The sequence below is a fragment of the Xiphophorus couchianus genome, chromosome 11, assembly GCF_001444195.1.
Source record: "Xiphophorus couchianus chromosome 11, X_couchianus-1.0, whole genome shotgun sequence".
In the NCBI taxonomy this organism is placed as follows: domain Eukaryota; kingdom Metazoa; phylum Chordata; class Actinopteri; order Cyprinodontiformes; family Poeciliidae; genus Xiphophorus; species Xiphophorus couchianus.
In genome coordinates, this window is record NC_040238.1 from 5864823 (window position 1) to 5887026 (window position 22204).

At 36.7% G+C, this 22204-nt stretch overlaps 1 protein-coding gene across 1 annotated transcript; it reads left to right on the forward strand.

Annotated features, from left to right (window-relative positions):
• Positions 1–5590: 5590 nt before the first annotated feature.
• LOC114152922 (15-hydroxyprostaglandin dehydrogenase [NAD(+)]-like) lies at positions 5591–20284 on the forward strand. The gene is made up of 7 exons (XM_028031086.1): positions 5591–5884; positions 15601–15724; positions 17152–17258; positions 17350–17446; positions 17551–17627; positions 19714–19871; positions 19944–20284. Exons 1-7 carry the CDS (start codon positions 5792–5794, stop codon positions 20080–20082), a joined length of 795 nt encoding a protein of 264 aa, XP_027886887.1. The 5' UTR covers positions 5591–5791; the 3' UTR covers positions 20083–20284.
• Positions 20285–22204: the final 1920 nt, after the last annotated feature.

Here is a 22204-nt window from a genome sequence, read left to right on the forward strand (position 1 = left end):
TTTGAAGGTTTTTGTTCTTCCATTTGGGTCTCAGCTGCTTTTAAAAACACACAAATGTTTCTTTGTGTCTAGAAAATGAGCAGTTTCAAAAACCTTCTAATATTCAGTCACATTCAACGGGCACTGTGCCGTTACCTAGCAGCCTGAGCTGAGCCTGGCCCATTACCTAGCAACCAAAGAAAAGCTCCAACACCTTCAGCTGCTTTAAAACACTAGAGTATCCAGAAACCACTTGCTGCATTCTGGTTGGTTGTGCAGAAGGCTCCACTAATACTTTTCAAAGATGTACTGTTGTATAATTGTGTGTCTGTTGCAGCCATTTTCTTTTCATTTTCCAGCAGCAGCTTGACTGAAATCTCATTATCTAAGAATAATTTAGTGTAAAAATGTGATGAACAGGTTTTGTTTAGACCGCAGACAGATCCTAACCTGTTCAGAGAAGAATAACAGTTCACCTTTAAAGAACTGTGAATAACAGCTTGTGAAGAAACATTCCCTCTCTACAGCAGCGCTTCAGTGGATCACAGAAGAAACTGTAGAGAAATCATCACAGCAACAAACCTGAGAAAAGGTGAGAAAGTTTGTCAGATTTCAACAGTTAGAGAACGACGATCCGGCAGGAGAACGAGGCGAGGCAGACAAGACGGGACCGGTCCGAACTCCTGCTGCTGTTGCTCCCCTTCTGGTCACGTGACTCTGCCGTTTACAGAAACTCACTGTGGATCCTCTGCTGGACTTGATCTGCAGACAAACACGGTTTGGTTTTCCATAGAGAGCGAAGATGGACCAACAAGTTCTGCTTTTCTAAATTAACTGGAGCATTTAAGTATATTTATTTTTTACTGCAACATTCATAGATTTCTGCTTTTATTTTAATTATGTCAGTTTTGGTCTTCCATAGAAACGATCAGAAAGAAAATACAAAAGAATTTTGACAAAATTTAGATAATTTAGAGAAAGTCAAGTTCAAACATTATGACAAAATATTAGAGCCAAGCTAGGAAAATAAAAACAAATGTAATTACCAGGATAAAGTCATAGCATTTTGAGAATATAGTTCAAATATAATAAAATCATAACATTATGACTTTATTAATATAGTGTTCTAACTATATTGTATGAATTATTAATATTATAATAATCAACATATTTATATAGACTTTATTTTCATATAATTTTATTAATATAATATTCAAACTATATTCTCAAAATACTACGACCTCATCCTCACGTTATTTCAACTATTCTCATAATTTAATTTTTATTTTTCTTAGCAAGGCTGCAATGTTCTGTCATACAAACACTCCATAACTTCATTTATGAGACTATATCTTCACCAATGCAGACCGCTGCTATGATATTAAAGTTGAATTTTAATAGATGCATGTGATTTATGGAGCTTAGTTTTTGTTTTCTTGTCGTCACAATGTTCGGTGTGATCAGTCGCTGCAGGCTGATCCACCTGGACGGCCCGGCTGCAGCAGAATCGACTCGCTTTCCGGTTCAGTGCAGGATTTGTTTTTCTATAGAAACACAATCAGTTCACCAACGCAGCAAAACCCGAGCTGAGCTGCGGTCAGAACCAGCCAGGCCGTAACGTATCACTCCACAGGTTACCTGCAGCGTTCATCAGACACTCTGGGATCATAAAGAGGCTGACAGCTGTCCACATGTTGACCTTTGTGACCTCAACTGACCGTCACACCAAGCAGGCAAATCTCCAAATCCTGTCACAGCTGAGTTATTTAACATCAGCTCTGATAACTTTCTGTTTCATTTTCAGTACAAAACCCAAAAATCTTTTTCTGTATCAGCCGTGACTTAAAAACTGCAGGATATTTGAAGGATATCTGCATAAACATTTTGTTTTTCTGCTATTTTATTTGCTCTTTATTAATTTAGATTTTCAAAAGTAAAGTTCTCAGCATTTTTAAAATAATTTCTTAAATTCATCAGGTTCCCAACAAACTCTGATGTTAAAATGATCTGGTGACAAAAAAAATATTAAACTGTGTAGTTCCACTTTTTAAGCTAATGAGAGCAGGCTGTTAGCTTGTAGCATGCTGCTAGTGGCTGGCTACCGCTAGGCTAACTAGTAGCTAGTTTTAATGTTATTATGAAGCAACTGAACCAGAGTTGTGTGATAAAGTCTTCACTTCCTGAAAGATTTTCTCTAAATAAAGAAGCCAGTTTAACATCTCTGCTGTTAGTCAGAATGTAGCTAGCTAGTTTTTACATTTCTAAGTTACAGTGAATGTTTGGGTCTGTTCATATTCCTTTCATATTTACTCTGAATGTAACTTCATTTGAAAATGAACTAAAACATTTAGATGAGTTTTTACCTTACCATGGCTGTAGTTAGAACCCGTTGGCCTGTAGCCTGACATTAGCCAGTGTCTTGCTAAGGTTACATTTATTTCAGGTGTAATTGAGTAATTGAGTCAAGGTTGAGAAAGTTTAATTTTTCCTGACCGATATACACTAAATTAATCTTAATTTCAAAATTAACAAATGAAATACAAATAATTTTACCAAAGCTACATTACCTTAGTGTGTAGCTAGCTAGTTATAGCTGGTTGGTCTAAATTAGGCTTCATTTCAAAATAAACTATGAAAGACATTTTTCATAAGCTCCTTTGATATTCCTAAGAGACTGTATCTTATAATAAGCTTTATATGTAAACAGACTTCTTTATTATTTCAACATAGCTACATGTATTTCACCTGATGCTAGCTATGCTACCTTTCTCTTCTTGTTATAACTTTATCTGCTCAATAATAAACTAAAAATGTAAAATTTGATGTAAATCAACAAAATAGTCTGATTTTTGTTGAAAACAGATCTGTGAATTATTGTAGATAGATTATTTTCTTATTTGGCCTGTAGATGATTTATGTTTGAGTAAAAGTCAATGTTTGTGATTCTGGTTTCTCCAAAGCGAAAACAAAAACAGAAACATTGTTAATCATTGGGAATCTATTTTTGGACCTCATTTTTATTTATCTGTCAAAGGTTTTTCCCTAAAAGATGAAAAATGATCCATCTGTAGCAACTTCTGTATCAGATTTATTTAATTCTAGAATAGAGGTCAGGAGGGCCGCACAAAATCCTTCAGAGGGCCGAAATGGCCCCCGGGCCACACTTTAGGCATCCTTGCTGGTCTTAGCTTCATGGTTTGGAGGTTGACTTGTGGGTTATTTATCACAAAGACAGTAACCATTCGTTATCTGAGTTACATCGTTACTGTCTTTTATTATAGCCATCACACACACACACACACACACACACACCCACACACACACTCTCTCTCTCTCTCTCTCTCTCTCTCTCTCCTCCCTGCCCCTGCAAACGTGCTCAGCTGATTGTTTGGGGTGTTTTGTTCGGCTCTTTAGCAGAACCCGGCGGCCGAGCAGAAAACTCGGATCAGCAGCTGGTCAGCAAATCGCGGCTGAAAGCCGTTAAACGGTGGATCTGCAGCGTAAGCGGGACGCGCCGGGCCTTTGTGCAGCTAAATAAAGTCTCATTTTCATCAGGTACCAGAGGTCAAAGTTCACATTCAGGATTTGTCTCAGAAATGCAGAAACGGTTTGAACATCGTGAGCTCAAAGTTTCAAACTTTTGTTTCATAGCAGAGATAAAAATGAGGAAGTGACTCAGTTTTACTTTTACTCATTTATGTCATCACAAATTTAGTCACAAAGTAAAAAAGAAGAGTGATTATTATATTTCATCTGAGGATTGTCACTTTAAATAAAAATAAATAAATAAAAAGCTGCAGCATCTTCAGCAGCAGCAAATGAATATCGGCTGGATTGTAAATTTCACTGAAAAAACACATTTATAGATGAACTGAGTTTTTATTTTCAGTTTGTTTCATTTCCTTTTTTATTTTAGTTCACAGATTAAATATCTGTCACATTATCAGCTTCAAATACACTTCAAAAACACATAAATCTATTAAGTATTTTTGGTCTAAATATCCTAGTTCACTTAAAATAAGGAATAACTAACTTATAAACAACTTTATAGCCAGAAACAGGAGCCTGTTTTAAATCAACGATTCCTTAATGTTGATGAAAAAAGTTCCAGATAAAATGGAAGATTATTTCAGTTAGAACAAAACATTTTCCCCAAGTTATAAGGGAAATAACCTGCCAGTGGGACTGGAACTGGGTTGCTAGGTAACGAGCTGGGCCTGGCTGGGGTTGCTAGGTAACAGCGTGAAATAATCTAACTGTGGAACTGGAACTTTTTAAATCAATATTAAGGAATTAAAACAAGTTCTTATAATTTAGTTTCATCTTATTTCCAGTGAATTCAGATATTCAAATAAACAAAAATACTTTGTAATTTTGCAGTAAATTGCAGATAAAAGTTAATTTTAATGTCCATACTGCCAACAGAGATATTGATCCTTTTTATTTAAATATGACATATCATCAAACTTCTGACCTTCAGCTGGCTCTGAGTTTTTTCCTTTGAATTATTTTCTTCAAACCTTGAACAAAATTTGAATAAGCTTATAAATGTCTACAAATAATACTTTAATAATATGATTTATGGGCTTTCGTCCTAAATAAAGTGCAAAAAAAAATGTCATTGAGAGCAAATAGGAACCAAACCTTTTTTCAGGTAGATTTAAAAAACTGCAAAAAAAAAAAAAAAATCAAACAAAATTGAAAAAACTAAAGTATTGATTTGACCATAGGTATTAGGCTAGTATCAACCTAATACCAATACTTTGGTATCAATATTATCAATCAGAGCAGATAGATACAGATGCAGCACATTTTTTGTTTGCTTTTTGTCTGTTATCATCTGCTGGTGTTTCACATAAAATCAATAACAATTTTCACAGGTTGGGATTTTCTCCTGGTTTATTGTAATACTTAGTACTTAAGTGGCCAATATTGAAAATAAAGGAAACTTTAGGGAGTTTGACACCAAATCAAATTATGATTCCATGTCAGTCTGGATCATGTCATACTTTACATACAGTATATTTATATACAAGAAAAAAAACAACAGTAGCGGAATAAGTACTGGGTCAAAATATTTATCAGATTCGACTGAAAGATTGAGATTAAAAACTTGAAATTTACCATTTATTTGTAGCTTTTGTTCACCCAGTGACAGAGCGTTTAATTGTTTAGAAACTGAGTCAAGAATATACGGAAGCAGATTAGAGCCACTGAAAAAATAACTCTGACTTTTAATCTCTGAATTCCGAGATTAAAATATTAAAACTCTCACTCGTTCCGTTAACGGAGTCACGGCGGCTCTCTGTCTCCATCTAGCGGTCACATTCTGCCACAGCATCTGGCAGAACAGCGAAAAGCCGTTTTATTTTATGGTTTATTTATTTTAACTCGGGTCCAAACGGGACAAAACGACCAGATCAAATTGGGTTTACATGACTGTTAAACTGCTACAAAAATAAATCTTGATGTTTATTGGACGTTAGGATTTTTTTTAAAACTTATGAATCATCGGAGAAACGAGGGGAAAAAAGAGAAAAGATTTGAGTCATGTGGGGATTTACACCCCAAATGAATCACGACGATGCAATAATCCAAACATCTCCAGGGTTTCTATCATCGGCTGTTAGTTTTCCATTTAGCTTAATGCCTTTGAGGTGAACTGAACCAGAGGAACTCCGTGTTTCAGGCCTCAGCAGGTCCGGCTTTTGTGGGCGGAGGCAGTTCGTGGGCGGCGATAGTTAAAGCAGATTCTGTGGAAGCGGACCTTTAACGCCTTGCAGACTTCCTGAAGCTGCAGAGCCCGGCTGAGATGGCGTTGGTGGGGAAAACCGCGGTGGTGACCGGAGCGGCCATTGGGATCGGAAGAGCTTTGGCGGAGATCCTGCTGGAGAACGGAGCCAAGGTCAGGAAATAACCAGAAAATAACCAGATAATAACCAGAAAATAACCAGATAATAAGCAGATAATACTCAGAGCAGGGCTGCTCCTCCATCCTGCAGCTCTCGTCACCCGATCAGAGCCGATCCTGGCCTGGTTCAGTAAAAATGGATCTAAAGGTTTCAGGATGGCTCTGGAGGACCCTGAATCACAAAATACTCACAAAATATTCGGAAACTCTGACACTCACTTTTAATATTTACTTTCCATACGAAGAGGGCAAATTATTTGTTTGTGTTTGCATAATTTAAATTTGAAACTAAAAACCAGAATGTCATAAAAATAGACCTGCGTGAGAAATAAAGAGCAGACTGAAGCTGCATGATTTATTATATTTCAGACTTTGTTTTTGTTGCTCAGATGTTTCTTTTGATCTTTGCCTCCATTTTTTCCTTCCACTAAACCAACAATGTTCAGAGGAATGTTTTGTCATTATACAAAAAATATTCAAATAGTCTTCAAGAATCATAATTGAAATGGCATTACAGCACGAAAACATCCTCAAAGATGAATAACCTTTAAACTGTAATGAACGTTTAACACCAGATCAGGAAGACGTTCTAAATAAAATTAATAAAACAAATAAAATCAGTTATGAAATCTCTGGAAACAAAAAACTGAAAACTTTCATCAGAAAAAAGTAAAAAATCCTAGAAACAAACATGATTGAGTTTATTCGATTAATCATGCGATTAGTTGATTTATTGATTATTGCAACAGACCAGTGGCGGCTGGCCAGTAGGGGGCGCTTGGGCGCCGCCCCCTTTAAATTGTTTAGATAATAAATGATTTCTATTCTGAACTGCAAAATACTTAGAAATGTATTTATTCATACTGTGTGTCCAATAGACATGTTAGAATTTATTAAAATAGTAAATACATAATTCTAATTGCTCACATTGTGCACACTTCCTATGTGCAGGGCGCCGTCCTAATGAGTGTGTATGTAGGCGCATCAACTTTTGGCAAGCAGGTGATCTGAGGCTGACTTTTAATTGGTTGTTTAAGGTTTTTCCACAGGGCGCAGCGCTCTGCGTCCCGGACACACCCATTTTGTTGTGTCATTACTGGTAGAGCGTCAGTACTGGCTAATTTTTTTAAAAACATTGTGTGATTGGACAATCCCCGATTGGTGGTGGATCAGCTGACGGCTAGGCGGAGCTGGTGCAGGGTGTAGCCGGTCGGTTTTTGAAACGGGAGCTCGCTGAACTTCGGTGTTAAATGCGACTTAATTCGGAACATGACGACGTTGGATTTGGAAAGAAGTGACTGTAATAGTATGGAGTGACGAGGAAGGAAGGAGTGGTCGGAATGAAGATAAAGAGTGGGAATTGGTGGGAAAGGGTGGAAAGAAGCAGCGAGCTGCTGAAAGAAAGAGAAAAAAAGGAAATGAGGAAAGCACTGAAGACACTGATAATGAAGGAATTGAGGAAGGAAAAGAAGCACAAAAAAGACAAAATCTGAACATTATAATAAGATTTGATGAAGGAGAAGGAGTCAAGAAGATTGATCCACTTAAACTAACAAAAGCACTTAAGACACATGTTGGGGAAATTAAACATGCTAAAGTACTGAGAGACGGAAATCTTTTGATTGGCTGTAATTCTGAAGGTCAGGTTGAAAAGGCAAAAAAGCTTGGATGGGTATGTAAAGTCAAAATTAGAGCAGTTGTTAAAGTGGGTGAAAAAAGAAATAATGAAAGCAAAGGAATCATAACAGGAGTGCCGTTAAGTGTTGATATGAAGGAATTAATTGAGAATCTGAAAGAAAGAAACAAGGAAGTAAAAGGAGCAGGAAGAATGAAAAGGGGTACAGAGAAGATTGAAACAGAAACTGTGTTGCTGGAGTTTGAAACAAAAGAAATGCCAAGGGAGGTTTTCTTTGGCTTGATAAGATTTAGTGTCAGGGAATATGTGCCCAAACCAGTGAGGTGCTTCAACTGTCAGGAATTTGGCCATATTGCAAAAATGTGTAAAGGAAAAAGGAGATGTGCCCGTTGTTCTGGAGACCATGAATATGGTAAATGTGGAGTTGGAGTTAAACCAAAGTGCTGTAGTTGTGGAGGAGAGCACAGTGTCGCTTTTTGGGGATGCGAGGTAATGAAACGACAATCAATGATACAGAAAACAAAAGTTACGCAGAAAGTAACATATGCAGAAGCGTGTAAAGTAGTTGAGAAAGAGAAACAAACTGAGAAATCTCTATTAGGAGAAAAGCAAGTAATTTCAAAAATTATGGAAATGGTTGAAAAGAAAATTGAAGAGGAAAAAAAGAAAATGGTGACTTTTATTGCAGGAGTTATAAATGCAACATCGGATGTGAAATCAAAAACGGAAAGGATTCAGATTATTGTAAAGGCAGCATGCCATAGTTTAGACTTAAAGAATATTCGGTGGGAGGACATAAGGGGAGAACTGTGTAGTCAGGCAAGTCAAGAAGGATAGTCTCAATATTGCAATGGAATGCGAGGAGTCTTCTGTCAAATGGGCAAGATTTTAAACAGTTTATTTACGAATTAAAAGAAAAACCTGATGTAATTTGTATACAGGAAACTTGGCTGAGGCCTTTTTTGGATTTCAAATTGGATGGATATATTGCAGTTAGATATGATAGAGAAGAAGGAAATGGGGGAGGGTGTCTTTCTCTGATTAAAGAAGGTATTCCGTATAAAGTTATTGGAAGAAAAGGAGATTTGGAGTATGTTGCAACTGAAATATGGGTGGAAGAGAAGGTACTGTTGGTTTTAAATTTTTACAATCCTTGTAAAAAGCTTGAGGTAAGTAAACTTGAAGAGATGGATATGAAAGGAAATGTTATTTGGTGTGGAGATTTTAATGCACATCATTCATTATGGGGTAGTGGAAAAGTAGATTATAATGGGAACATTTTAGAAGAATTTCTAGATAGTAATAATTTGGTTTGCTTGAATAATGGAAAGAAGACAAGAATTGATATAAATTCAGGTAAGGAATCTGTACTAGATCTGACATTTGTTTCTAGCTGTTTAGCTCCACTATGTGATTGGCAAGTTAAAAATAAGTCATTTGGTAGTGATCACTACATTATAATCAGCAAAATAAGGATGGGCCAGGTGCATAGGCCTGAAATGATAGGAGGGAAGTGGATATTTGAGAAAGCAAATTGGGAGGTATTTTATAACCTATGTGATAGGAACATTTTAAATGTTCAAAATGATCACAGTATTGAAAGTATGAACCGAGTGATTAGTCAGGGTATTTTAGTTGCTGCAGAGGAGGCTATTCCAAAAACATCAGGGAAAAATAGGAGAAAGTTGGTTCCATGGTGGAATGAAGAGTGTAGGAAAGCAGTTAGAGAAAGAAATAAAGCATTTAAATTGGTTAAAAGGTCTCATAATTTTCAACATTTAATTGAATATAAAAAGTCACAAGCCAAAGTCAGGAGAACAATAAGGAGCACAAAAAGAGAATACTGGAGAGGTTTCTGTGACACAATTGGCAGTAGTACAAAACTAGGGGATGTTTGGGGGATGATCAAAAAAATGGGAGGAGATAGAAGGGAATGGAGTTATCCTATACTAAATAAAAATGATATAGTAGCTGTAACTGACAAGGAAAAGGCTGATATGTTAGTGAGAACATTTGTGGAGATAGTGGTAAAAATTTATTAGGTAATGAAATGGAGGGAAGGGAGAGAACTAAAAAGGAATACGATGGAATCTTAAGAAGAAAGAAGAATAATAATGATCTGATGAATTATCCTTTCTCTATTGGAGAGCTAAAAAGAGCTTTGGATAGAACTAGGAATAGTGCTCCAGGTAAGGATGAGGTGTGTTATATTATGTTAAAACATGTAAGTGAGGAAGTTTTAAATAAATTATTAATTTTATTCAATAAGATTTGGAAGGAGGGGAGACTGCCTTGTAAGTGGAAAGAAGCTATTATTATTCCGTTGAAGAAACCTGGGAAAGATCAGAGTAACCCTGTAAATTACAGACCAATAGCTTTAACATCTAATCTGTGTAAACTGATGGAAAGGATGGTGAATGAGAGATTGACACAATATTTGGAGTCAAAACATTTAATTGCTCCTTATCAGAGTGGTTTTCGTAGAGGGAGAGGAACAATGGATCCTATTTTATGTTTAGAGGATGATATTAGAAAAGCTCAGATTAATAAGGAAACTGTTGTTGCTGTGTTTTTTGATGTGGAGAAAGCATATGATATGTTATGGAGGGAAGGGTTAATGATTAAATTACATCAGATAGGTATAGGAGGTAATATGTTTAATTGGTTATGGGATTTTTTAAGGGATAGAAATATTCAAGTTAAAATAGGATGTCAGTTTTCGGAAATATGTAAAATAGAAAATGGAACCCCTCAAGGAAGTGTGGTAAGTCCAACATTATTTTCAGTTATGATCAACGATATTTTTAAAGAAATATCCATTGGTTTTGGTAAGTCACTTTTTGCTGATGATGGAGCATTATGGAAAAAGGGAAGAAATGTGGACCATCTTATTGTTAAAATACAGGAAGGTATAGATAAAGTGAGTAAGTGGGGAGTAGAGTGGGGCTTTACATTTTCAATTGAAAAGACAAAAGTAATGTTTTTCACAAATAAAAAAATAGGGGTTGATAAGAAGTTGTGTTTATATGGGAAAGAGTTAGAAAGGGTTGATTGGTTTCGTTTTTTGGGAGTAGTTTTTGATAAGAAACTAACTTGGGGAAATCACATAGAACATATTATGGAGAAGACTAAAAAGGTTCTAAACATTATGAGGTGTTTAGCTGGGTTGACATGGGGTGCGAATTTCGATTCCCTTAAAAATATATATGTGTCTCTAATTAGATCAAGAATAGATTATGGGAGTGTGGTGTATGGATCAGCAGCTAAAACTAGGTTAAAAAAGTTAGATGTTATTCAAGCCCGAGCAATGAGAATATGTTTAGGGGCAGTTAAATCAACACCTATATGTGCATTACAAGTAGAGTCAGGAGAAATGCCATTATGCATTAGAAGACAGCAGCTAATGGTCAATTATTGGATAAGTTTAAAGGGACATAATGCAGATCACCCGGTTAAGCAATTATTAGGAGAGTGTTGGGAAAGAGGAAAGAAACAAATGGATAGCTTTGGGTGGGTTGGGGATAATAGAGCGAAAATTTTTAATGTATATTATAAGGAATTTAGTCCAACTGTATTGTGGCCTTTGAGCCCGACATGGACTTGGAGATATATTAATGTAGACAGAACTCTAACAAATATTAGGAAAAGGAAAACATTAGATACTTGCCAAGAATTTTATAATCACATGCAGAATAAATATATTGAATATTTGCAAATTTATACGGATGGGTCGAAAGACCCTAAAAGTGAAGCAACCAGTATAGCCATAGTGATTCCTGAATTAAAGATTAGTATTTCAAAAAGAACATCTGATTATTTGAGTGTGTTTGCGGTAGAACTAGGTGCTATTTTAGTAGCTTTAGAAGGGGTGGAGGAAACTAATAGGAATAAAATAATAGTTTGTAGTGACTCTCTATCTGCGTTGACGAGTATCGGAAAGGGACGTACAAAAAATCATCAAAATATTTTATATGAGATTATGGCGGTTCATCATAGGATCTGTGAACAAAATAAAAATGTTGTATTATTCTGGACTCCTGCTCATGTAGGTATTATGGGGAATGAAAGAGCAGACAAGCTGGCGAAGGAGACAATTAAACAAGATGATATTGTTATGCAAATAAAGTTATCTAAATCTGAAGGCAAAAGTATAATTTGGAAAGAATGCAAGAAGATATGGGAAGATAGGTGGGTAAATGAAATTAAAGGAAGACATTTATTTAGAATACAAAAAACAGTCGATGTAGAAAGGATCAGAGGATTAAACAGGAGGGAAGAGATAATTATAAATAGAATAAGAACTGGGCATAGTTTCCTAAACGGAACTCTTTTTAAGATGAGGAAACACCTTACTGGTTTATGTAGATGGTGTGATGAAGTAGAAACAGTGGAACATGTTTTGATTAAATGTAGGAAATACGAAAGTCACAGAAGATTATTAAAAACAGAACTAGGTGTTAGTAGGGAATTGAAATTTGACAAGGTGATCGATCAGCTGAATAATATTGAGGGGAAAAAGAAGATTTTTCGTTTTTTAAAAGACACTGGGATTTTTAAGAGTCTTTGAGGAGTAGGTAGTAGGAGTCAATAGAGGGCAGTAGTGCAACATAATTGGATGCAAGCTGCCGTTAAAATCTAAAGAAGAAGAAGAAGAACAATCCCCGATTCGACTCATTAGCGCAGCTGCAGTTCGTTAGGTCGATTCACGGCAACGTTTGCAAAGTGGAGTAGTTTCAAAATGAGAGAAAATTCTGTTTTGTCTTTACAAAAAAATGCTTTTACAAAGCGTTCACTTGAAGAAAAAAACAGGATAAAGGAGCTTGGACCGGATCGTCCCAATTTACAAATTCAGCAGCAGGCAAGTGATCGTGGACGATCCTACACGCGGCTTTTTCCAGCTTTTCTTATGACAAGCGGAGTTGGCTAGCTGGATGTGATGTAAGCAATGCATTTTACTGCTTTCCGTGTTTGCTATTTCAAAGTTCTGGCACGGAGGCAATGTGGACAACAACTGGGGTAAGAGACTTAAAACATCTTTCAGAAAAATGCAAACGGCACGAAAACAGCCGCAGCCACCTAGACAATGCAATGAAGCTAAGTTTTTGGGGGAAACTTAGCATTGCTCAACAGCTAGATGAAGGCTACAGGATTGCTGTTAGATTTGGTTACTGTATTTTGTATAATCTTGTCCCACAAAAATGCTGTAACACATTTCATAACACAGCCTTAAAAAATGGCAGCAAATGTTATTAAAATCAGTAAGTTTATAAATAAAATGTGTTCCTTCTTTCTATGACTTAATAGAAAGGACAAAATAACATTTCATATTTAGAATGAAAAATGTGATTATAATATCATAATCTTCATGTTTGTCCTTCTCTCTTAAGGTCTGTGATATCATACTGGGACACACCAGGGAGCGCTTTTCTTTCACAAACCACCTTGTTAGTGCCACAGTCCTGCAGGGGGATAGATTTGAACAATACAACACAGCATTTCCTGAAGATGCACTGAGCAACACCTTAAAAGCCTATCCGGTGCTCAATCGAGGTAAGCTGAAGACAGAGCTTACTCTCATCTACAGCAAGGAAGAGTTCAAAGCCTGTTGTGGTGCTGTGGGCCTACTCCAGCTGTTTATGGAAAACAATCTAGAAGAAGTCTTTTCAGAAACTGTCACGCTCTTGAAGATCCTCATCACCACACCCATGACCACAGCAGAAGCTGAAAGGTGCTTTTCAACTCTGAAAAGAATCAAGACTTTTCTGAGAAACTCAATGACTCAGGACAGGCTGAATGCATTGGCCATGTTGTCAATGGAGAAAAGACTAGTCACAGAGATGACTGACTTTAACAAGAATGTAATTGAGAAATTTGCAGGGCAGAAGGAAAGGAGGGCAAAATTCATGTTCAAATAGTGCTATTTTTTAAGATTTGTTTTGTTTGTTTTTCATTTGTTTGTTTGTGTGCGCCCCCCTCAGTTTTTTTTAGCACCAGCCGCTACTGCAACAGACAGAACAAAAGTGAACGATGTTAACGATCCAGTTATTGATTTTAAATCCAGATAAAACAACAAAAGCAGATTTTAGCAACAACAAAATTACTTTTTAGATGTTTTTCATAAAAATGTTTGCATCTCATTTTTGCCAAACTTTCATGTTTTGTTTGTTTTAAGAGTAAAACTGAATAAAATTGATATTGGAGCTAAATTCATCAATAATTATCCTAACTAATAATTAATAATTGCTGCCATTCTACAGGATAAAACATGTTATCGTGTAGAAATGCTCTGGCATCTTTTTAAACAAACACAAAGTTTTGAAATAACTTAGCAGATAAAAAATATCAACAAATGTCCTGAATCATAACTAGTTTTATTTGAGAGTCATGTAAACTCTGCTGCTCTAAATGAGTGTTATTCAGTTAAATCTCAAAATCAAACTGCAAACATCAGAAAAATATGTTTCAATAATCTGTTTGTTTCACAGCCATATTTTGCCAGATTTTATAAGTAGAAGACGTAAAAACATCATTTAGCAAAATGTTCCAACTAAAGAGAAGAAAGTTTGAAACTCTTTTAAAAAAATATGAGACAGAAAAAAATCAATCCCTCTGTCAGAAACAACCAATCAGAGCCAGGAGGAGGGACTTAGCGCTGTCAATCATCCTCAGGTACACGCTGCGTCATTACTGCTGATGCTACCCATCACTGCTGGTGAACTTGCAGGATGTGAGCAGTGCATACACATCCTGATTGGCAGCGCTAAGACCCTCCCCCTCTCTGATAGGTTGATTCTGACTGAGCGGTGAGTTTCTGCAGGTGGCAGTAGAGCCACACTAAGAAAATAACTAAACATACAATTATCAGAGCAAAGTCGTAGTTTTACTACATTATTCTCATAATGTTACAACTCTCCAAATATTATGACTTATTATTATTATTACAGGTTTATTCTATTAATTGTATGACCTTTTTATAGTCATTCTTTTATTTTTTTTATTGGTACGTCCCTAAAACTGCGTCATACAAACCAGTTGGATTTTTCTCCACTGATTATCTGAATCATACTGACAGTTTTAACCGACATGTGAAAAACATATTTTTATAAAAGTTACACTCTGCAGCTTTAATAAACAATGTTTTCTGTTGTTGTGCTGTTTTAAATGTTGCGCAGCGGCTAAAGATAACGCTCCAAAGAAATTCAAATTAAAAGAGTTTGTTGATCCCTGAGGGAAATTATATTCAAATCCAAAATGATGATGTGACTCAGATTAGTTCAGATTAATTCAGTCTGTTATTCCAGGCTCAACAGGTTTTAGTGACACATTTGATCTGTTTAGGTTTTGAGTTACACCAGGAGATTAGAGACCAATTAATAATCATCTTGGTGTTTATGTTTACTAACAGGAACAAACAGCAGAAAAAATGATCTAAACTAGAAAATAAATCAATATTTTGATTGAATGTCTTCAGTTTGATGAGCTTTATGGATCCGACTTGAAACGCTTCAATAAATAAAGAAAAGAATAAAAATGTCTCTGTGTTACAACCAATCACATTAATCAAGATGATTACTGAAATAATCCCAAATTTAGTAATTGATTATTTATTAATCAGTCTCAGTTTGAGCTTCTCCTGGTTCCCACTCTGTTAGTCTATTAATCAACTTTAACATCCAGTTATTGATTAGTTAATAATAGTCCCCAGATAATCTCTGATCTGTATTGATGTTAATCCAGCAGAAACTTTTCTCATGTTGATGTTTGAAGGATTTTTAGCTGCAGATGATCAAATATTCACTACAGGAATGAAATGATTGACTTTTAGGCAATAAAGTTTTTTTTCTTATTCAAACAAGGAATTAAATTATGTATTTTTATTTTTTAATATTGTATAAACTAAATTGAATTGGTTAAATAACAGATATAATATAATATATAATAATGATAGAATGTTACATAAATGCTCTCATCTAGTTTGTTAAACTCAGAGTTAATTTGAAGATCAGAATCTTGTTCTGGTCTCTGCAGGTCACTCACACCCACTGAAGGTGTTTAACATGTTCTACCTGTGCAGGTGGCTCTGCTGGACATTAATGAGGCTGCAGCAGAGCGCCCCCTGCAGGCGCTGGAGCAGCACTTCGGGGCAGAGAAGACCATCTTCCTGAAGTGTGACGTTGAATCCGAGCAGCAGATCAGAGGTAGCGTGTTAAAACACGGAGCCGAGCTGCAAGCCGGGAGCTTTTCCACAACATCTGTCAGGAACCAGAAAGACGACAAACAGGATCAGGTTTCTGTTACACAACTGTTTCTCTGGAAGCATGGAAACATCTGGAAACATCTGGAAACATCCGAGAGTGTCTGAAAACATCTGGAAAGGGTCAAACTCCGACATGTTTTTCTCTATTTGTGTGGCTGGATCCCCATTAGCGGTTACCATAGCAACAGCTAATGTCCACATCATATAAACAGTTATAGACATTTAACATGAGAAACATAGAATATGAAATGTGCAGCTATAACACGGTATAATAAGTAGCAGAATGTTTTAAAAGCTCCAGCAGATTAAAAACAGAAGAAGGAACTGATTCGTTTCTGTCCAGCGTTCCTGTTGCATGCTGGGAAAGTAAAACGTTTTATTAAATCCTTATATTAAAATTGAGTCAAGATTGGGGCGTGCTGTGGTGGTGTAGCGGTTAGCGCGACCCGTATTTGGAGGCCTTGAGTCCTCGACGCGGCCGCATGTCTCCCCCGTTTCCTGTCAGCCTGCTGTCATATAAGGGGCTCTAGAGCCACAAAAGACCCTGGAGGGGTAAAAACAAAACAAAAAAATTTGAGTTAAGATTGGTTAAATAAAAGATGATTGGTATCTCACATATTAAAATATTTAAATAGAAAAATCATAAGAGGGATTTAATTTCTCCTTTATTTTAACGAAGCTAGTGCTTTATGCTGCTGATAGTCCAGGATGTTGATTTGATTTTAATATGTTGTTCTGATTTTTAATGTTGTCAGAAACAACCAGTTAATGTTGAACTAGTTGCTTCATTTGTCCAGTTTCTAGTTATTCTTGAATTTCATGACGCCTGTCAGCGCCCTCTACAGGTCATATTACAAACTGACCTTTTTTATGTTTTTATTTTTTGAAACATGAAATAAAAATTTGACAGTTTGAATTTCTAGTCATGTAAAGAGATATTTTCTTTGGTTGCTAGTGGAAATGTAATTACATAAACCTGTCAGAACGGACCAATCAGAGTCTGTCTTTGTGAAACACAACTTAAAAAAAATAAACATTATTATTCTAATTAATGAGAAAACTGAGATTGTTTAACAGGTAAATAAAACAATAAAACTGACTAAATATTTACCACATATAGAAAGACAAGCATCTACCCATGTTTCCTTTATGAATTATGAATTAATATGATTTAAAGCTAAATCTAACTTCCCTTTGGGATCAATGAAATGTTTCTGAATTGATTTTTTTATTTTATACCTAAATATGGTTCGTAAATCAGATAAGGCTTCCATTAACTCACTGCTGTGGTTTTTAGCTGAATATTGAAGGAACAAAACTTGAATTAATTAAATAAACTAAACCATAAACTGCTGTTTTTCTCTGCAGCTGCATTTAAGAAAACCGTAGAAACCTTCGGGGGAATCGACATTTTATGCAACAACGCCGGCGTCCTGAACGAAACCAGCTGGGAGAAAACCATTTCCATCAACCTGGTGAGTGGACGTTAAAAATACTTCTCTGAACATCTCATCATCAGTTCCAGTGTTTAGGTGAGATGTGTGTGTGTGTGTGTGTGTGTTTCAGATGGGTGTGATCAGAGGGACCTACGTGGCTCTGGAGCAGATGAACCAGCTGAGCGGCGGCCGCGGCGGAGTCATCATCAACACGGCCTCCATGGCAGGTAAACGTTCAGCTGGAAATAAAAAATCAAACATCTGACTGCCTGTGTTTTGGTCTTTAAATTGGTTTTGTCAGAAATAAGGTGGATTATCTTTGTTTTTTGAGGAATCGGTCCGTTGCTGAGCTGCCCCTCTTACACAGCAAGCAAGTTTGGAGTGGTGGGATTCACCCGAGCCATGGCCGTAAGGAAACACTCTGATATTAATTATATACCACAGGTTAATCATCAGCTGTTGATGCTGTCTGCAGCTATAATTTAGTAATTGATTGTTAATTAGAGCATAGACCAAAAAATATTTTCTAGAAGAACGCAGTCAGAGTCAAATAAACCAAAACTGTACAATAATATGTACATTTTGTGTTTAATCTCCACTTAATCTCTTTTTTCTGTCCAATTATTAGTCAGTTAATCCATAAACAGATCTGAACTTTTCTCATGTTGATGTAAGAAATTTGTTTTTATCTGCTGATTCATCTTTAGTAGAAATTATCAAACTAAAGGTCACATTTTAGGAAATCAAATGTTTGTTTTTATTTAAAAATACATTATTTGTTCATTTGCATCTATTGAAGTATTTCTAATATTGTAGAACCTGCCAATTTTTCTGTCTGATTGTCAGAATAATCAATAGTGTAATTGATTACTAAAATAATCAACCCTACAGAAAGGAACATTAACTATTTTAAAAGCCTTTCATTATTTCTCTTTAATTCTCCAAACTTTTCATAAAAATTAGGAAAAACAAAGATTTGTTTTAAAGTGCAGAGCATTGAGCGGTAAGACCAGCTGACCAACTGTGCTGGAGTTCTGCTTGGGTTGCTAGGTAACAGTTCAGGATGGCTGGGGTTGCTAGGCAACGGCACAGTGTCCATAGAATGACTCAAGAATTTTCCGGACACCAAAAAACATGAACGTTAAATTTATATAAAAAGTCAATATCTCTATTAAAGACATTAACTTAGGTCTAGATAAAAAATTGTAATCATTAAAATAAGATAAAAATAGAAACTACAAATATAAGTCACAGACTTAGGAAAAGGTTCCACATTCTGGACTTAAACCCAGCAGACATACCTGTTAGTAACAGGATGACATTTATGGAATCACGTAATCTCCACATAAATCTGTACAATTATTGCACCTATTTTAAATCAAATTAATCATGAGTGATTGCCAAAAACAGCTGGGTGGATTTTTAAAAAGCTCGGCCTGCTGTAGAAACGGTAGAGAACAGAATGAAAGAACAAAATGTGAATTTTTAATAACATGTCCCCATTAAGAAAGTCCTTTAAAAAATGGTCAGAAACATGTCAGACAGCTGTGACTGCTTCTAGATGGTTCTGTGAAGATAAAGGTCATTTTATTTATATAGCACATTTTCAGCAACAAGGCAATACAAAGAGCTTTACAGGAATTAAAAGGAAATACAAACAAAATAACAAACCAAAAGAAAGAGCAAAAGAAGAAAAAGCTAATAATGTTGATCCAAAGTAAATAAACTAGATGCTCTTATTCAGGGTTGGTAGATAAGCATCAGTAAGTATCCAAAGGACTTTCTGAGTATGCTCTACATTTTTAAGAGTTATGAGTACTGCACAGTTTCTAAGTAATAATAAAAACTAAATGTTCCTGTTCTGGAAGAAAGTTTTAAATGTTCTCTATGGTTCTGGATGAGATCTGGACGGGATCTGGGTGGTTCTGGATGGTTCTGGATGGGATCTGGATGGGATCTGGGTGGTTCTGGATGGTTCTGGATGGGATCTGGATGGTTCTGGATGGGATCTGGATGGTTCTGGATGGGATCTGGATGGTTCTGGATGGGTTCTGGGTGGTTCTGGATGGTTCTGGATGGGATCTGGATGGTTCTGGATGGTATCTGGATGGTTCTGGATGGGATCTGGATGGGATCTGGATGGGTTCTGGGTGGTTCTGGATGGGATCTGGATGGGTTCTGGGTGGTTCTGGATGGGTTCTGGATAGTTCTGGATGGGATCTGGATGGGTTCTGGGTGGTTCTGGATGGGATCTGGATGGTTCTGGATGGGATCTGGATGGGTTCTGGGTGGTTCTGGATGGTTCTGGATGGGATCTGGATGGGTTCTGGGTGGTTCTGGATGGGTTCTGGATAGTTCTGGATGGGATCTGGATGGGTTCTGGGTGGTTCTGGATGGGATCTGGATGGTTCTGGATGGGATCTGGATGGGTTCTGGGTGGTTCTGGATGGTTCTGGATAGTTCTGGATGGGAAAACCGTGTTGTTTGTTTTCAGGCTGCCTCTGAGGCTTCTGGGTACGGCATTCGGTTCAACGCGGTTTGTCCTGGCTTCGTGCAAACCGACCTGATAACCAACATCCCGGTTCGGCTGGGTCAGTTCTCCAACCTGGCCGCCGCCACACACAAACTGGTTGACGTGATGGGGACGATAGCGTAAGTGGACGCTTTGAAATGGTTTTAATCTGCTTTTTACTCCTTTTGTTGACATTCCTCTGATGGTTTCAGGGTTTCTGATGTCGCCGCCGCCGCCTTGGAGCTGCTGATAGACGACACGAAGAACGGCGAGGCCCTGCTGGTCTTACAGAGTGGAGCCACGTACATGCAGTTCCCTACATTCAATCCAACACAAAATAAACCCTTATAATACGAACAGTAACCAACATCTGGATTCAGTTCTGCAAAAAACCCATCAGACCTGCTGTGGTCTTAAATACCAAAGATCACAGCTCCTCTTTTCGCCACATTGTTTCTATAATTTACTTTTTCTCTTGTTTCTAGTCATTTTCTACCACTGTTTGAAACCCAAGCTAAGGAAATAAAGAAATTAACAGCATTATAGTAAAGAATCATTCTATGGCATTTATTGACAGACATTTTGGACATTCATAAAATTACTTCCTATAAAAAAAAAAAATCACTAGACCAAACAAACTGCACCTTTAAAAGAATTCAGATAATAGTCTCAGGAACAGACGTGTAAATGCCATTTTAATCTATATTTTCAAATGTAAAACTAACTAAAATACACTAGAATACAACATTTTCATACCTATTAATGTTATTATTTGGTGCTTCGGGGCAATAAAATCCTATGAAGGAGGTCAAATTTAAAAGAGAAGAGCTTTAAAAAGCCATTAGCACATAAAATGTTCACCTGAGTGAAGTTGGCCCCCCCACCTTCTTCAAATTAGACAAAATGGGTGTCAATCAACTCGGCTACGTTTGTGCTGGTTTGTGCAGCAAAGATTTTTGTTTGTGCTGCTTCGGTTTTGAAGATATTAAGGAAAGGGTAAAGGTCAAAAGGTCAACCAGCCCCCCACCTTCTTCAAATCAGACAAAATTGGTGTCAATCAACTCGGCTACATTTGTGCTGGTTTGTGCAGCAAAGATTTTCATTTGTGCAGCTATCATTTTAAAGATATTAAGAGGGCTGGTTGACCTTTGATGACCTCTAAAAACATTTCTTTATATCTTTAAAATGATAGCAGCACAAACGAAAATTTTTGCTGCACAAACCAGCACAAACGTAGCCGAGTTGATTGACACCAATTTTGTCTAATTTGAAGAAGGTGGGGGGGCCAACTTCACTCAGGTAAAATGTTCCACACAGTTTATATTAGGAACACCAGCAGAAAGTTAGGGTTTTTGGACTAATCCACGTAAGAACACAACAAATGTGAATAATGAGAAATCTATTTCATGATCTTCTGAAGACAAAAGGAGCCGGAAGGTTAAAATCTGTTAGTCATTAACTTTAATGACATTTTCTAAGAGCTGCTTTCATGTTTCCACAGCAAACCAAAAGTCAGACATGCAACTTTCTGTAAACAGAACATTTTCTGTTGTTTTCTCTGTGCCGTCGCTGAGCGTTTTCCTCCTCAGGCCAGGCGAGAAGGTAACAGCTGCTGCAGAAATGTTTCTTTAATCTGGATGTTACATTAGTCATTTATAAACCAATCAACATACTTTGTATGCAAGTCACCAGAACCTGGACAATAAAGTCAACATTCATATACACATTACACTTTTATGGTTTTTCCTCTGACCAGAGGAAATATTCCTCTTCATGACACACATCAGTCACTACTGTTTAGTATGTCAACTAAATAATTCAAATCCAAAAGGTTTGTGAGCTGTATAACAAACTAATATAACTAATTTCACTCAGAATAAGATTTATAATGTGTTAATAAGTGGATTCAATCAGTGTCAGTAAAATTATATTTTTCTTTGTGTAAAATGTTATTTTATATTCATAGTTAAAATTATTGATTATGACTCTTTGTCCTCTGTGAAGTTTGGCAACAACAATCATAAACTGTTTGCAACAGCTGACAAGCAGTCTTTTACACACTGTGAAGGAAGACTGGCCCTTTGTTTGGATTTATTGTCAGACTTTGACTAGGCCACTCCAAATCGTTCATCATGTCATCATTTTGGAGTCATGCAGAACTGGACCTACTGGAACGCATCGAGTAATGGCGCCGCTGCAAACACACAGAGCTAAAAACTGAATGATTTGTCTCCATCTAGTGGCTGGTTTAGGGTCTGCACCGTTTAAAGGTCGCCGGCTCTAGAAACGTCTCCAATCATCTCCTCTGTCCGGCTCAGACCCTCTGTGTCCACTTTACGAACGTATTGATTACCGAATGTTGAGCCAGTCATGTCGGGGCTGTAAGGTAGCCTTTTAAATATGTTTTTAATCAAAGATGGTTTCCATGACTACGTCAATTCTTAAAGCTACAGTCGCAAAAACATTAAAGAAC

What these genes read in the sequence shown, in the direction of transcription:
- LOC114152922 (XM_028031086.1), top strand. Translation starts at nt 5,792, where the DNA reads ATGGCGTTGGTGGGGAAAACCGCGGTGGTGACCGGAGCGGCCATTGGG. An exon ending in CAACACGGCCTCCATGGCAG is followed by an intron (nt 17,447 to 17,550) that starts GTAAACGTTCAG and finishes TTGTTTTTTGAG; the next exon opens with GAATCGGTCCGTTGCTGAGC. An exon ending in GACGTGATGGGGACGATAGC is followed by an intron (nt 19,872 to 19,943) that starts GTAAGTGGACGC and finishes TGATGGTTTCAG; the next exon opens with GGTTTCTGATGTCGCCGCCG.